The sequence below is a fragment of the Anguilla rostrata genome, chromosome 9 (assembly GCF_018555375.3).
Source record: "Anguilla rostrata isolate EN2019 chromosome 9, ASM1855537v3, whole genome shotgun sequence".
Lineage (NCBI taxonomy): Eukaryota > Metazoa > Chordata > Actinopteri > Anguilliformes > Anguillidae > Anguilla > Anguilla rostrata.
The window spans coordinates 20,539,079-20,554,423 of NC_057941.1; the positions used below are offsets into that span (position 1 = coordinate 20,539,079).

At 48.0% G+C, this 15,345-nt stretch overlaps 1 protein-coding gene across 1 annotated transcript in view; it reads left to right on the plus strand.

Annotated features, from left to right (window-relative positions):
• Positions 1-9,837, plus strand: part of LOC135263228 (serine/threonine-protein kinase SIK2-like) — a 43,286-nt gene extending 33,449 nt beyond the window's left edge. The window contains exons 9-15 of the mRNA XM_064350967.1: positions 266-415; positions 2,978-3,215; positions 3,654-3,938; positions 4,798-4,958; positions 5,836-5,949; positions 6,697-6,788; positions 7,317-9,837. Of these exons, the coding sequence (XP_064207037.1) occupies positions 266-415; positions 2,978-3,215; positions 3,654-3,938; positions 4,798-4,958; positions 5,836-5,949; positions 6,697-6,788; positions 7,317-7,851 (1,575 nt within the window). The 3' untranslated portion in view covers positions 7,852-9,837. The remainder of the gene's footprint in view (positions 1-265; positions 416-2,977; positions 3,216-3,653; positions 3,939-4,797; positions 4,959-5,835; positions 5,950-6,696; positions 6,789-7,316) is intronic.
• The last annotated feature ends 5,508 nt before the right edge of the window (positions 9,838-15,345 follow it).

The following is a 15,345-nucleotide window of genomic DNA, read 5'->3' on the forward strand; positions in this document are numbered from 1 at the left end:
AGGCAGGAGCATTGGCATCTGTAGGTGATCCAAGTAATATTTCCTTAAATGACCTAGAGAAGCAGGGAGGCTTGTTCGATGCTCTTTCAGATCACTGTCCTTATATCTCTCCCAAAGATCATATGCATAAAAACATAATTAGAATTATAAGAACAGTAATTGTATTTGCATAATAGAAAGGTTGTAGACAAAATGTAGTCTAATGTAGTGTTAAATAGATGTTAGTGCTAGTAGTTACTCTCTTCCCCCCCCGACAGGCAGCAACACCGCCCCCCAGGTGGGGCTGCTTCCACAGAATGTCCGGCTCCTGCGCTCCCCCCTGCTCCCCCAGGCCTCTACAGAAACCTTCACCTTCCCACAATCCCCCTCTGCTCCCGAGCACAGCCTCATGGAGGAGGACGTTGCCACGCCTAAGGTCTGTATAGGTCATGTGACTTGAGAGGGGGCATGGGAGGGGTGCATACTGTAAAATCTAAATAATGTCATGTATTCATACTCTTGATGAAGGTGAGCAAAGTACAATAAACAATGTGGATATGAGCAACATGGCATACTCAAATAAATTTTATACTAATACAACTGTTTGTATATTCAGTGCAAGTCCTTCTTGCACTGCTCTTTTCTGACATTTACTCTTGCAAAACAGAGGGATATGCTTGTTTTAACTCTGCTTTGTTGGCTAGTCAGACCTGTGAATGTAATAGTATAAAACCCTGTGAGCAGCTGTTCAGATTGCTATGGCTTGCACTGTGGTTAGCTGATCAGATCGTTTGGCAAGTTGTTTAGCTCCCTGTAGCTGCTTGTGACCCCTGTAGCTGGATGCTCGAAAGCTTTTGTAGCTGGCTGCTCTAGCCTGCTGTAGCTGGATGCTCTAGAGCCCTGTAGCTGGCTTCTCTAGACTCCTGTAGCTGGATGCTCTAGACTCCTGTAGCTGGCTGCTCTAGACTAGCTTTAGACTCCTGTAGCTGGATGCCCTAGACTCCTGTAGCTGGATGCTCTAGACTCCTGTAGCTGGATACTCTAGACTCCTGTAGCTGGATGCCCTAGACTCCTGTAGCTGGATGCTCTAGACTCCTGTAGCTGGATGCTCTAGACTCCTGTAGCTGGATTCCCTAGACTCCTGTAGCTGGCTGCTCTAGACTGCTGTAGCTGGATGCTCTAGACTCTTGTAGCTGGATGCCCTAGACTCCTGTAGCTGGATGCTCTAGACTCCTGTAGCTGGATGCTCTAGACTCCTGTAGCTGGCTGCTTAGACTCTGTAGCTGGATGCTCTAGACTCCTGTAGCTGTGCTCAGACTCCTGTAGCTGGATTCCCTAGACTCCTGTAGCTGGCTGCTCTAGACTGCTGTAGCTGGATGCTCTAGACTCTTGTAGCTGGATGCCCTAGACTCCTGTAGCTGGATGCTCTAGACTCCTGTAGCTGGATGCTCTAGACTCCTGTAGCTGGCTGCTCTAGACTCCTGTAGCTGGATGCTCTAGACTCCTGTAGCTGGCTGCTCTAGACTCCTGTAGCAGGATGCCCTAGACTCCTGTAGCTGGATGCCCTAGACTCCTGTAGCTGGCTGCGCGCCTGTGAATAAGACAGGCGGTGGGTCACCCTTTTTCCAATCGAGAGAACAGGAGACATTATGTAATGTGCCCCACGGCAGTGAACAACCTCAACCTTCAACATGACCTGGACACCGTGTACAAAAGCCCCATCCCTCACAGCGAGACCGTGGGGAGGGGGGAGTGTCGGGGGGGGAGTCGGTGGGTGGGAGGGAGTGCGTACGGGGTTGCGGTCTTTCGCGTGCGTGCTGAGTAACAGGCGCTCCTGGCACCGCTCACTTCAGAGCGAAAACTGGAATCACAGATCGTATAGCGCAAGGCAGGCCTCCCGTTTCCCCGGCAACGCATCCAGATGATTCCTGACAGTTGGAGAGTGGTGTGGTGGGAGGGGGAGGTGACATTTTTATGTGTACACTCCTGTCGTGTGTGTGTGTGTGTGTGTGTGTGTGTGTTTGCTCTTACCCTGTGCTGGTGGGACCGCTCTCCCCCCCCCCCCCACACACACACATCTCTTGCGATGTGACGGGAGAAAGATGAGGGAGGGACTGAGGACATGCTAGTTTACCACACATTAGGCTGCAGCCGCTGCACATTTTATAATCGCCTTTGTGAGCAATGTCAGATCGGTGTGTCATCTGTCCTCTTGCGAGAAACACCCCACCCCCCCGCCCCCCCCGTCCCCACTCTCTCAGCACAGAGAGTCCTCAGCAGAGCAGGACGTAGCGTGCCTGCAAATAAATCCGCCAATCAATCCATCGGTCAAATGTTACACAAGACCGTGACCGGAACAAAAGACATTGCTCCAGAGTGTACTGCGAAAAGCCAGGACACACAGCTTTTAACAGCTGGGGCGTGGAAAGGAAAAAGCCCAGAGTGATGGCATTATGAACAACAAAGGGATAAACTGTTTTATCCAAGCTGCTCTCTAAATAGGAAGATGATATGAAGCGCAAACTCTCATGAGAGTGTGACAAAGGTTAGCACGTCAGCTCCTGAAAAGCGGCATTTCAAACATCGCAGAATCTGCACTTCTCTTTATGGTGCCCGTATGCCCTGGTTGTGGGCACTAAGAAGGAATCTATATTTCGCAGACTATATAAAAAGAACACAACCAGAACATTCAGTTAACAGAAGTCATTTTTTAATCAAGGTTAAGACTGTATCTACAGAGAATCCACCACTACCCCCAAAAAACAAGGAAAAAAATCCCTGTTAATCCTTCTCATGGCAACCCTAGCTGATGTTTTGTTAGATCAGAATCTTTTTTTTAAATGCCAGTTCCATGTCTGCAAACAGCTAATGATGAGGCAAGCAAACAGCACTGGAGAGAGTTTGAATGTCCTCCATGACAAACCAGCCCCACATCTGAAACCGGACCAGAGAAGCACTCACGGTCCGTCCTCTGAGTGTCCTCGCGTGTGCTCCGCAGGTGAACGGGTGCCTCCTGGAGCCCTTGCCCCCCGCCTGTGGCCGAAAGGTCAGCGCCTCGCTGCCGAGCAACATGATGGAGACCTCCATAGACGAGGGCATCGAGACCGAGGAGCTGGAGCCGGACGGGGAGGACGACCCCGCCCAGGTCTTCACCGCCTTCCAGACGGCCCGATTCGGCCAGCGCCGGCACACCCTGTCGGAGGTCACCAACCGGGGCGGGGCTGTGCCCAGCTCAGGTTAGCTCTATGACATCATCAGCAGGGGACAGTCAGTCCAGCACACTGCTCCTACTGAGAAGTCCATCTGTACCAATCGTATATATGAATTGAGTAGATGATGTACAGTTAACATATTGATATTTTGAGTATTGGTGTGGTACCAGCGAGAGGAAAGCATGAACTCTCCAGAATGTCTCAGCAGTTCAGTAAAGAGTGCAAATCAAAAGCATGAGATCATAATGTTCTGAAGAAGAGTCATGTGGGGTCAAAACTTTAACCAGCCCAGTGGGCTAACATATCAGACTTATAATGGAGCATATAGTAAGTGTGAGTCTTTACTGTTCTTTTGTATTGATCAATCAGGGAAGGGTGATGTCAGCAGCGGTGGTCAGGCATTATAGGGAATATATGAGTGGGAAATATGAAGAGATGTGCGTGTGTGTGCATTGGCCACAGGGAAGCTGTACAGTGTCGGCCATAACCCGTCCCTGGGAAGCATGGACTCGGAGTACGACATGGGATCGGTCCACAGCGACGCTAGCCTCCTGGAGGACGCCCCCTTGTTCAACGAAATGGTCCTGGCCGACGCCTCTATCACCCACATGACCCCTCCCTTCACTGGCGTGAAGCCCACCAACCCCGCCATGCAGGCACTGAGCTCCCACAGGAGGGAGGCCCACAATCGCTCGCCAGTCGGCTTCCGCGAGGGCCGCCGCGCTTCCGACACCTCCCTCACGCAAGGTAGCTCCACCCCCTTGCTCTCTCTTCCGTCTGTGTGCGCATCTCTCTCTTTCCATATCTCTTTCTCCCTCGGTCTTTCTCTGGTCTGCTTTTTCCCTCTTGCTTTTCTCAGAATCTGGGTCTCTTTCTGTCTCCCTCAATCAATCTCTCTCTCTCTCTCTTCTATCTCTATCTCTCTGTATCTTTGGACCTCCTTCTCTGTGTGTGTGCCTGGGTGTTGTGGAATCATCTCTGTCATATCTGTTAAACAATGTTAATCTCCTGCTTGCGCGTAGGTCACAACCAAACTAGTCATTCGCGTTGTGCATGCTGGGGTATAACGCCCCTCTCAGTTGGAATGGCCTGCTCCCCGGAGGGGGTCTGAGCGGCTCTGTGTATTTTGTCTAATAAAAGAGAAGCTGAGCGTCTCCAGCTCTGGCCCTTTCACACCTGAACGGGCACAGATTACCAGCCTGTGAAATTATTATTACCCTCAGAGGACTAATGGTGTGGAGCAAATTGGGCTTTAAAGACCACACCTACACACTTCCCTGCAATTCTTAATTTGTGCACACTTTATAATCGCTTTCTATGGTTAGACTGCTTGGCGCAGGAGGAGGTTTCGCTTGTGGCTGGCGGCTGTGTGTGTGTGTGTGTGTGTGTTGTGCTTACTTTGCTGAAGAGCAGAGAGCACCTCTCACTCTCTCTCTCTGTTTCTCTCTCTCTCTCTATACGAGGGGATGATGGCCATGGGTGGGCAGGGGGGACTGGCCTATACCGGGGGGTCCAGTGGGAGGGGTGACTCAGTTCTCGGTGTTGTGTGTGCGTGTTGAGCTGCAGCGCCTCGCTCATGCCACCTGTGTGCGTGTTCTGGTTCCAGGGCTGGTGGCGTTCAGGCAGCACCTACAGAACCTGGCCCGGACCAAAGGCATCCTGGAGCTCAACAAGGTGCAGCTGCTCTACGAGCAGATGGGCACCCAGGAAGACCCCTCCCTGCTCCCCGCCAGCCCCCACCCGTATCTGCTGGACCCCCAGCTACAGGTCAGTCACCCCCCGCCTCGCCCCCCCCCCCCCTTCGCCTAACTACAGCCCACACCCCCTCTCCCTGTACGCAGGATGCAGGGAGGGTCACCCCAAACCCCAGCAGAGCCCGGGTGACTCACCGCCAGGGCTGGTTACATAACGGGCGGAAGAAGTGGGCGATTGTCTGGGGAGTGTCGACAGTACGGCGGGGCATGGTGACTGCAGGCATGGTAACAAGGCTCTCTCTGGTGACTGGGCCCTCACTGAGCCCCTGTTCTGGGCAGTGGAGGGGACGGGCATCTCTCTGCAGGAGCCTGGCCTTGCGCGTGGGGCCGGATCATGACGCTGCACCTGGGAGGGGGAGATTTCCCTAAAAGGGGGCGGGGACACGAGCGTGCAAGGCCTCGGCGTTTGAACACAAAAGGGCCTCTGTGCGATAACGTGCCGGCCCTCCACCGCGGCGATAAAGGACTCTGGGATTCTCTGAGGTCACGGCGGGGCACGGGAGAGGGTGCGCTCTGAGTGACCGTGCCGCGGGACGGCAGTACAGACAGAGCACTGCACGTCCCGAACCGCGGGAGACTAATGAGGGTCAAACCATGGCCCAGTGTGTACCTGCCTGTGTCGGTGTGATCAGAAAGAGGCAATAGACTGCGTGTCATTAAGATCTTGGCTGAGTGGGTTGTTTGTGGCACGGATGTGGCACAGTGAGTCTGTGTGCTTATGGGCTTATAGATGTCAGCCAGCAAGAGATTCTTTCCCACTATTGCGTGTCTCTTTCTGAGTGTGTGTGTGTGCGTCTCCCTGCGCTTCCACCTGTCTGTCTGTGTATTGTGTGTCCCTGAGTTAATTTGCCTGTATTCATGCCCACCTGTGTCTCTGTGTGTGTTTCCAGGGTGACGGCTCCCAGCTGCAAGACAATGTAGCCGCGTTCTCCAGCGGAGGCCAGCAGCCGCTGCTGTCGAGGAGACAGAGCCTGGAGACGCAATACCTCACGCACAAGCTGCAGGTAGAGCTGCGGGATCCGCTTCTGCACAACACTGCAGGGGATAACGCCATTGCTCCGTAGCGTGAAAGGGTTGTTTAAACGCTGACCGGTCTGCCCGTAGCATTACGCCGGTCTGGGCACTGCAGCCGACTCCAGACTCGAATGCAGAAGAAAGGAAGGCAGTAAAGCAGTGGGCCGTCAGTCTGCTGAAGTGCTGGTTTAATAGGTTCTGGCGCTGAGGCCTGGTACCTGACAGTGCCACTGCAGGCTGGGGTTGGCAGCCCCACCCAGAGGCTCGTAATTAGCCATAGCGTCACCCTGAGAAGCAAGGCTTCAGCTGGCAAGGCTGCCTTAGTCTAATTTGAGACAGCTAGCGGACTGAATGAAAAGGAGGGCTTGTTGGTAGAGTGCATTTTTTTTTCTGCGATATCCTTAATCGATGGGCGGCCCCACATAGACGGTCTACAAATAGGCATTCCAGAATTGGCAAAAAGAATAAATGGGCAGTGATAGCTGGTTTAGAAAAAGCCTTTACGCACTGAGGCAGAGGCAGTGAGGCAGCTTTCTCAACTAACTGATTGCTAAATGAATTCCAGCGTATGCACCTGACCACAGGTAGGGGCATTCAAGGGGGTTTCTGGGTAATATGCTCTTTCCATGCGCTGTAGCAATGGCAGCCATGACCGCGGTCAGCAGTGAAAGCGGCCGTGCCTCTGTTTGGCTTGAGCCTTGTGTGAGAGACGGCTGACCGCTCCTCTGTCCTCACAGACAGCCGGTCTGATGGCCGCCGGACCGGGCAGCTGCCACATGTTCTGCAGCGAGCTGCCTCGGAGTCTGGAGCAGCAGCTGCAAGAGCACAGGTGGGTGACCCCGCCCCCGCATCTCTCACTTCCTCTACCCCTTTACCCCTCGTTTCTTACCTTTGAGATCTTGCCCTTCGCCTCTCACCCCTCATAGACAAATTTTCATTTTTCACCCTTAATTTCCTACCTCTGACATTTCACCTTTCACCTCATTACATTACATTTATTTGGCAGACACCTTTATCCAAAGCAATGTACAATAAGTGCATAACAAAGGTCAGTGGAACAACTACAAATACAGGTCCAATAAGGTTAAATACTCATTTTGTAGTTATTCATAGCCATGAACACAGTAAGTGCAGTTCACACAGTGAACATTACTCTGACCTAACCTTCACACAGTTCACACAGTTCACACAGTAAGCATTACTCTGACCTAACCTATGCTAAGTCAAACTAGGACTTCACCCCTCATAAACAAATCTTTACCTTTCAAACTTAATTTCTTACCTCTAACATCTCACCTTTCACCCTTCATTTTTTACCCTTGACATCTCTCTCTTTGCTTTCTGGGTCCTCCCACAGGCTTCACCAGAAGAGGCTGTACCTGCAGAAGCAGTCCCAGCTGCAGGCCTACTTCAACCAGATGCAGATCGCAGAGGGTGCCTACCCACCTCACCCAGCAATTGGTCACCCAGACTCTGTAGGCCCGCCCCCTGTGCAGGGCATGGTGCCTCCAGTACAGCAGCAGCCTCCCCCCACCTTCACCCGGGCCCAGACCCTCAGCCCCCTCCTGGAGCCCGGTGCCGAAGCCCTGCCCCTGTCCTACGACCCCTACGTGGGCCTTTACCCCACAGCACTGCCCCCCAGCCCACATGCCCTGCCCTCCGAGCACCAGTACACCTACCCTGCCTGCGACCTGTCCCCCTCCACGGAGCCCGTCTCCCAGGATCAATACCAGTACCCCCTGAACCCAGTCCAGCCACCCACCCAAGGCCAGGCTGAGGTGCCTGGCGCTGGGTATGTGAGCCTGGCTCTCCCCGAGCTCCACAATCCCTTCCTGGAGTGTGAGATGATGGATACAGTGGACACACAACACGGCTTTGTGCTGGTCAACTGAGCAGGGAATTCTGGGATATGACCCAAGATGGACTTGAAAACTTGGAACAGCAGTGGTTGGGTAGAAGAGTGGAGCCAGTGGGGTGGAGGAAATGAAGAGCAGAGTTTTTGTATCATTCACATTGTGAACCTCAGAAACGTCGTTTTTTTAAAACCAGATCTTCCCTACCTCCCTCCCTAAACCCCACAGCCCCCTCTGCCCTAAACCAAGGACACCTCCCTCTTCGCTGTAGTGATGTCATCGTACGTCTGTCTTCATGTGTGCATACGTGTCTGTGTACATGTGAGAGAGATGGCATTCTACACGCCAGAGAAGAGGAGAGTCCGACAGCTCAAAGCCTCGCGGATCAGAACTGTCTGCTGCCAAAGCAGTGTAAGAGTCGGGTTGGTGAGTGTGCGCAGGCCTGCCTCAACCCAGCTCGTTAGCAAGAGCACAAGTTTTGTATTTAATGGAAGAAGGTAAGACTTGGCTCTCAAACTCCTCTATGGATGTGACGTTTATAATGATACAAGTAATAAGCATGTGATGCACGCTTGCAGTGCAGTCACAGTGGATTACTGGAGCATACTGAAGCAATATTATCTTGTGGACCTGGCAGGAGCCTTAAACAGTTTTTGGTTTCTGAAGAAATGTCTGCTGCCTTTGATGTAACCTACATTGTTCACAAACTGCCGAGTGGAACCTTTTCCAAGCACACTACACTAAGTCACTTAACACTGGATACGTACGAGTCAGAAAGCTTGCTGTAGCAGAATATAAGCTTGTTTCTGGCTTTCTTGCAACAATTGTAATTGAAAGTTTGTTTTTTCTTGCAGTGTTAAATGAACTTACTTTTAAAAATAAAAATGAATGACAGCCGACTGCTGAAAAAGCACAGCTTCTCTGGAAACAAGACCAGATTAAAACCTAGTATGTGGCTGGCCTAACACGCGTGATTCGGCCGACCAATGGTGTAACTTCATAACTCGGCCGACCAATGGTGTAACTTCATCACTCACTCAGTCAGTCAGTCAGTCACAGACATTCGCGTTTGTAGGGCTGGCCCCGCTGTTGCGGTCCAGCCAAAAATAGAGTAACAAAAAAAAAAAATTGACTTGCAACACTGAGACTGGAGGAATACCTGGGCTGGACATTTTTCTGAAGCACTTTTTAATGTAGACAAAGGAAGAGGAAGGATGTTTTACAGAGTGATGAATGGGAGATCAAGTCCAGAGCTTGTGTAACCCCAATTCTGTAGCCTCTAACTGTGAACTTCATTTCCCATCAGCTCCTCAGTGAAATACCTTCCCTACAGCTACCGATCCCGGTCATCTGGTTCTCAAGAGGGAACAATACCGAGGAATACACACACCTGTATTCTATCCTCAGTGTTTTTTAAAAGAATGAACTAGCAATCCCTTAAAAGTGTGAGAGACTTACACATCAGTGGTTGTTCATTGCGCTGTTGTATAAAAGTAGGAATTAGAGATATTGTGAAGACACAAACCTTTCACCAGAAACAGCAAACTGATGTGTTTGGTGTGGTAGTGCTGTGCCTTTTATTTCATGATGTCCTTTTTAAGTTTAAATGAAATAGTTTTTTTTGTTTGGTTATTTTATTCTTTTTGTTGCCATTGTTGTTTTTGGTTTCCTTCCCGGAAAAGAGTAGACCCAGTTTTTACCAAGGTACAAAACCAAAGTCTCCCTTCAGATGAACCCTCGTGGAGCCCACTATGTGGAGTTTAGAAGGGGTCCTTAGTTAGCTTCTTGACAGTGGCGTGTTGGTCCATCAGTATATTCAGTACAGAAGTATTATAGCAATATTGATAAATTATTACAATGAAGTAAGGGTAGTAAAAATGTGTCCTTTCATTTGTATCATTTCACAGTCTGTTCAGAAATCCAGACTCTGACATTTACATTCATGGCTGTTGACCACAGATAAGCTAACTTGCTGTTGAGGATTTAAATAAAGTTAAAAAATAAAATAATGTTTACCTAAGTTAATATTGTGTCTTTCTTCCTGCATGTGAACTGCCACGTTGTGGTGTTTTAATTGCCTCTGCCTTGTGTTTGAGGCAGTTTACTAGACTAGACTAGATTGTATTCTCCTATAATTATGAGATGCCTCAATGGACTGCACAACAAGTTTCATTTAACAAATTACGTTTTTACCTCAACAATAGATGTGCCTCCCCTGAGCCACATTTACACAGAGCTCCGATGGGATTTCTGATGGGTTGTTTCTCAGAACTTTTTTCTTAGCCATGCCTATCCCGTACAACGAAAACACAAACTGATAGTAATTCAATGCTATTAAGGCCATCTTCCATACCATACAACCTCCCTGATAAACTGCTCACAGTGAGGACAGCTCTTTTAATATAATGTGCATTGTTCCATTTCGTACAACCTTTTCTAAAATAATTAATTAGCTATTTATTTCCTTGACCATTTTGAAAAGTATCCTTGGAAGTGAGGGCTTAAATTTCACATATGTAATACTGTTGGATCCCTGTTTACACACTCATGCATTCATTAGTAGTTTTCACAAATGATTCAGGCCTCAACTGTTTAGCTATAGCCTAAGAAGGACTGGCGGGGCTCTGTTGAACACGGTTGATAGGACAGCCAACTCTCAACTCGTATGAATCTCCTGTACAACTCCCTGATTCGATTCCTTGTCATGCACTGCAATCCCATCTCTACCTGTAACTTTCTCTTCCAGCCTGAATAAAGTACAAAAATTCATAAGGATGGTGGACTGTATATTATATATGTGCAATTGTATCTTACTTTACCCTACACTTTTGAGTTGCAAATTGCAAAAAATTGAAATTGAAAATTTTGCTTTCCTCATGAAACGAGCACTTGCTGGAAGGAATGGTTTCCTTTGGATCTTTTAACAGTAACTGCATTAGTCACTCAGACTTGACAAATGTTTGATAAAAATTGGCTGGAATGAATATTAGTACAAGCAGTGTGACAGAGTTGTACAAAAACGGCAGGGATTGCGAGTGCGTATTGTGACGTTGTAAAATGTTTGCGTGGAACTGTGAGATGGTCTGGTCAGCCCTGTTCTTCAGGAGTCCTTACCCATCACTGAGTTACTTGAGCGTGTCCTTGTACCACTGTGCCAGTCCAACAGCTCATTTTACCCTCCAGAGCTCTCATAACTTTACATTCTGCCTCGGATCTGTTCAGACCTTCTCTGATATTTTATAGTTACAGAATTGCAAAGGCTTTTCATTGAATAATAGCCATGTTTATAACATTGTGCCTTGATAGGCCATTTGTGATATTTTCCTAAGCAGTAGAAAGACTGTAATTAAGTATACTACAGCAGTGATTCATACGGTGATTCATAAAATAAAAAAAGTGGCAGATTCATGGGGTGAGGGCAAATACATCATACTGTGAGAAAACAAGTGTTTTATATTTCATACAAATTTAACCCTAAAAACAGCCAAATATGCGGGCCAGAGCACACGAACTTGAGTCAGTGCTCATAGATTTTTGCTGATACAAAACACACACATCTGTAATTGGTCTAGATGTGTCACATGGACCAGTCACGGGAAAGTGCATTGTGTTCTGACAAAACACCACATCTTTAGAATGGTAAACCATTTAAAACCATTCACACAGTAGTGTTATGTTCCATTGATATTGATATATTTTAGTATAATGCGCAACTACAAGTCAGTAATCAGGCTCATTTTAACTTAATGGAATGTACATTCATAAGCATTCCTAACACCTTCACATGGTTTTACTGTTTGATAAGGCATGTATAACTGCCGTTGTTCTTGATTTCTTACATCTTGTGATGTGGTGCATGTTACGAGAAAAATCAACTATGCACATAAATAGTGTATCCATAACATCACTTTTAACTGCCATGAACAATACAGAGCTTGTAAATGCTCACAAAGGTGTTACGTATGCCCAGTGAAGGCCATATGAAGCGCTCGAGTGACTCGGGCAGAACAGGCACAAGCACAGCCCTATAGCCTAGACAACCAAACACTGAGCCTGAGCCTGAGCTAGTATTAGCCAGCTACAACTAGAAATACGTAACAGACACAACTGACCTTATCCCACCATGGGTATGGTGAAATCAAGCACAGCTTTCCACGCTCCACCAATTGCCACAAGCTCTCCTGTAGTACTGTGTGGCCTGCAGTGATGTAGCCGCTGGCTTGCAGGCACCTGCATCAGAGGAGTGCATGCACTCCAGCTGCAGAGCTTCTTGCAAGCGTGCACATGCTAGAGGTGACTCAAGAGCTGCACCTGAATGGGGGTGGGGGGGTGGGGTGGTGAGGCAGTTGCAATGATGCTACATATTCTGCAGACATACGGGCAATGTTCTGGCACCGTAAAATACCGCACGTCCCCAGTTAGACCACCTCAAGTGCATCTCTGTACAACTACAGAATGAGCCTAATGCCCAGTAATCCAGACCCCCCAGATGAAACCCAGCAGCTGCTGGGAGATCACTAAACTGCATCTATTGTGCACCGGTCTATTCGCACCGGATCCAAAAGCGGAGACGAGGTGGCACCCATGCAAGCATGCAGTTGTGGATAGATCAATGAGTCTGGATGGAGACAGTTTGTCGGGAAAATATACACTGAGATTGTCCAGCAGATGTAGGCAGGGGGTGTGTGTTTGGGTTAGGGTTAGAAAAAAAGATAAAGTTACATACGTCTGGGGTGTGTGTGGTTGGAACTGTACCAAATTGGGATAGTTAGATACAGAAAGACATTGGTGAGCTGGTCATCTCCTAAAAAGACTGTTTGTGCTTTGTGAGCTATCCAAATGACATTTCTTCCCTTTCGAGAGTCCCTGTAGCATTGGCCCACTGTGAAGAAAGACCGCTGAGATGTGGGTGAAGTGGTGAAGGAGAGACAAAGACGGGTGGCTCATTTTCAAGGCCTGAGACTTTGTGGTTGCAGCCTTGAGAAAGAAAAGAGTGAAGAAAAAAACAATGATTTGAGATTCAAAAAGGCTCAAGCTCAGAGAATAACTGATCTCTCACGGATAACAGTTCCATCAGAAACTTCACTGAGAAACCTCCTTTCTCTGGAGGTTTGTGGATGAATCATTTGTGCACAAAATCACACAATTAATCGCATTCATTAAGCAATTAATTGTTGACCCAAGAATCTGGTTTCACTACACTACAACTATCACTTTGGTTCTCAAGAACACAGCTACCCTATGAAGTGCATTATGTGGATACTGTGGGCATAGATGATAACCAGTGCAAGGACTGTACTTTTAGACTACATCTCCCAGAAAAATTCCTGGTATAATTAGCGTAGGACAAACAAAAGTTATAACTACACCACAAAAGGCAGCCAAGTGCATAGGAATTGTCCCTAGCTAGGAGAATTCCAGTTAGTTCCAACTGGGAATATGCCCCACAGGCATACTTATGTTTGGAGGTTCCTGCACTGTTTTCCATTTGCGAATAAGATGGGAATAGAGTATATCAATGCACACAAACACACGCACACACTATTCAATCATCAGCTATATTCTGTAATTCAAGTGACATCATCCGTCACCATGGTGACTGTCTGGTAGAACACTGCAACGCTGGTTTCCAGCCCAGATGATAACAGGGTTGTCACCAGCTTTAATCCTGTCGAGGTCACTCTCTGGTCTTTCTGCAGCATGGACCAGCAATCCTGTCAGTGGATTATAGGCCAACTGAGGGGGAGCGGGAGGGGGGGGATTTTTGGTTTCCTGCTGTACATTGTGTCATAAGAGTAAAGAGAGTGGTTATCCATTTCTCAGAACAGTCACTGACAAACTCACTTGTGAGACAATATTAACATTTACTTTTAAATTACTCTAAAACTGCACATCTGTATGTACTTGTGCTAAAGTATGAAAGAATTAAACTTTCTTTTGGGTTGCTAAAAATTGCATAAGCATATATGTATGTATATAAAGCAATTTCCTCATTATTTATTTAATGGCAGCACAGGTTCACCCTTTGCATGTTCCACAAAGTGTAACAGTGCATTTCCAGATGTCAGCACAACACAAACTTGAGTGCTACCAGTGGACCCTGCAGGAAGCTAAGCTATATAAATAGCTGCAATTCGCTGACCAAAGCGGTGAAATGATCTGGCCGAAACCCAGGAAGGGGAAGAGTCGCGGGTGTGCTGTAACACGGGCTTGGGTGCGCAGAGCCGATCACGTGATCACCCCCCGAAAATCAGGCCCACGAGTGGGAACAGAATGTTTCGCTCCGCACAAAGGTGAGCCGCGATGTTCCGGCACACGGCCTGATCCAGACACCGAGGTGCGACCGGCCGGGAGGGGCCGAAAACAACGGAACAATAGCGAGCGTCTGCGAGCGCTCAGGCTAAAAGCGCCGTCCTTTTCCAACCCGGGAGCAAGACACCGGACTCCTGCCGGGAGAGTTTGTTTTCTGAGGTAGGTATGGCGATCCACAAAGCCTGCGGAGGGATGAAAGCTCTGCCACCCTCCCCCCCACCCCCCACCCGCCAAAACAAATAAACAAAACACACACACAAATGCCACAGCACTGGGTTTCACTGTGAAATAGGCCACCACACCACATCCTGCAAAAGGAACAGGATTCTTGGTAATTCTTGGTACCATGTATCGCAGCGCATACAGAGATAGTTCATCATCAAATGTATACACAAAAACAACGTGGAAAATTAATCTGAAGAAAATCCTAAGAAAAAATGACCATTGTAATCAGTATTTAACCTGACTATTATTGTTCAAATTATGCATGCAAGCGAACATACAGGCATATGTGTACAACTGGAGCTTGAGAAGAATTAACTTAAGTGTGTTCATTTGGATGAATTGGGCTCAACATGTCCAGCAGTTTCCTCAGGCTGAGATTTTTACCAGTGCGCCCTTAAGTGACTCTAAAATTCTGGTCAGGAAGCACTTGTAGGAGGCCCAGTTTGATCTAGTCTGGTTTAGCAATGTTAGCAAATTTGTTGGTTCGTTTTTTCTGATTAATGGCATGTTACTCCCCTAGTAACACACTGTTAGGCCACAAAAATGGAGGTGGGGCTTTCCACAGCATTTATTCTCCAGAGCGTCTCTCTGCTGTCCTACAGAAAACCTCTGATGTAATAATGACTCCTTCCCTCCCCTCTACCGCTGAAATGGAGTATTTATCACTTAGGCAACAGTTTTGTGTTTTATACAGCAATTTTGACTTTCAGCCCAGCTGTGAACGTGCCCTCAAGCAGTGAGAAAATCTTTCGCCTTCACAACAAGTACATAACGTCATGTTTCTTGACATCGCGTTACCCTTAAATTACTTCAAAACTACCACAATCACAAGCTGGAAGTCAATGTTTCCCCCGAACGACCTTTATTTATACTGAAGTATCTATCCCCTCTCACAATTGCTCAATATGGGAGGTAAAACTTCAGACTGGAATGGAAATACCAATTGATTCCTGAAGGATGCAGTAAAATAAATGATTTAGAGGTGACCTTCTGACA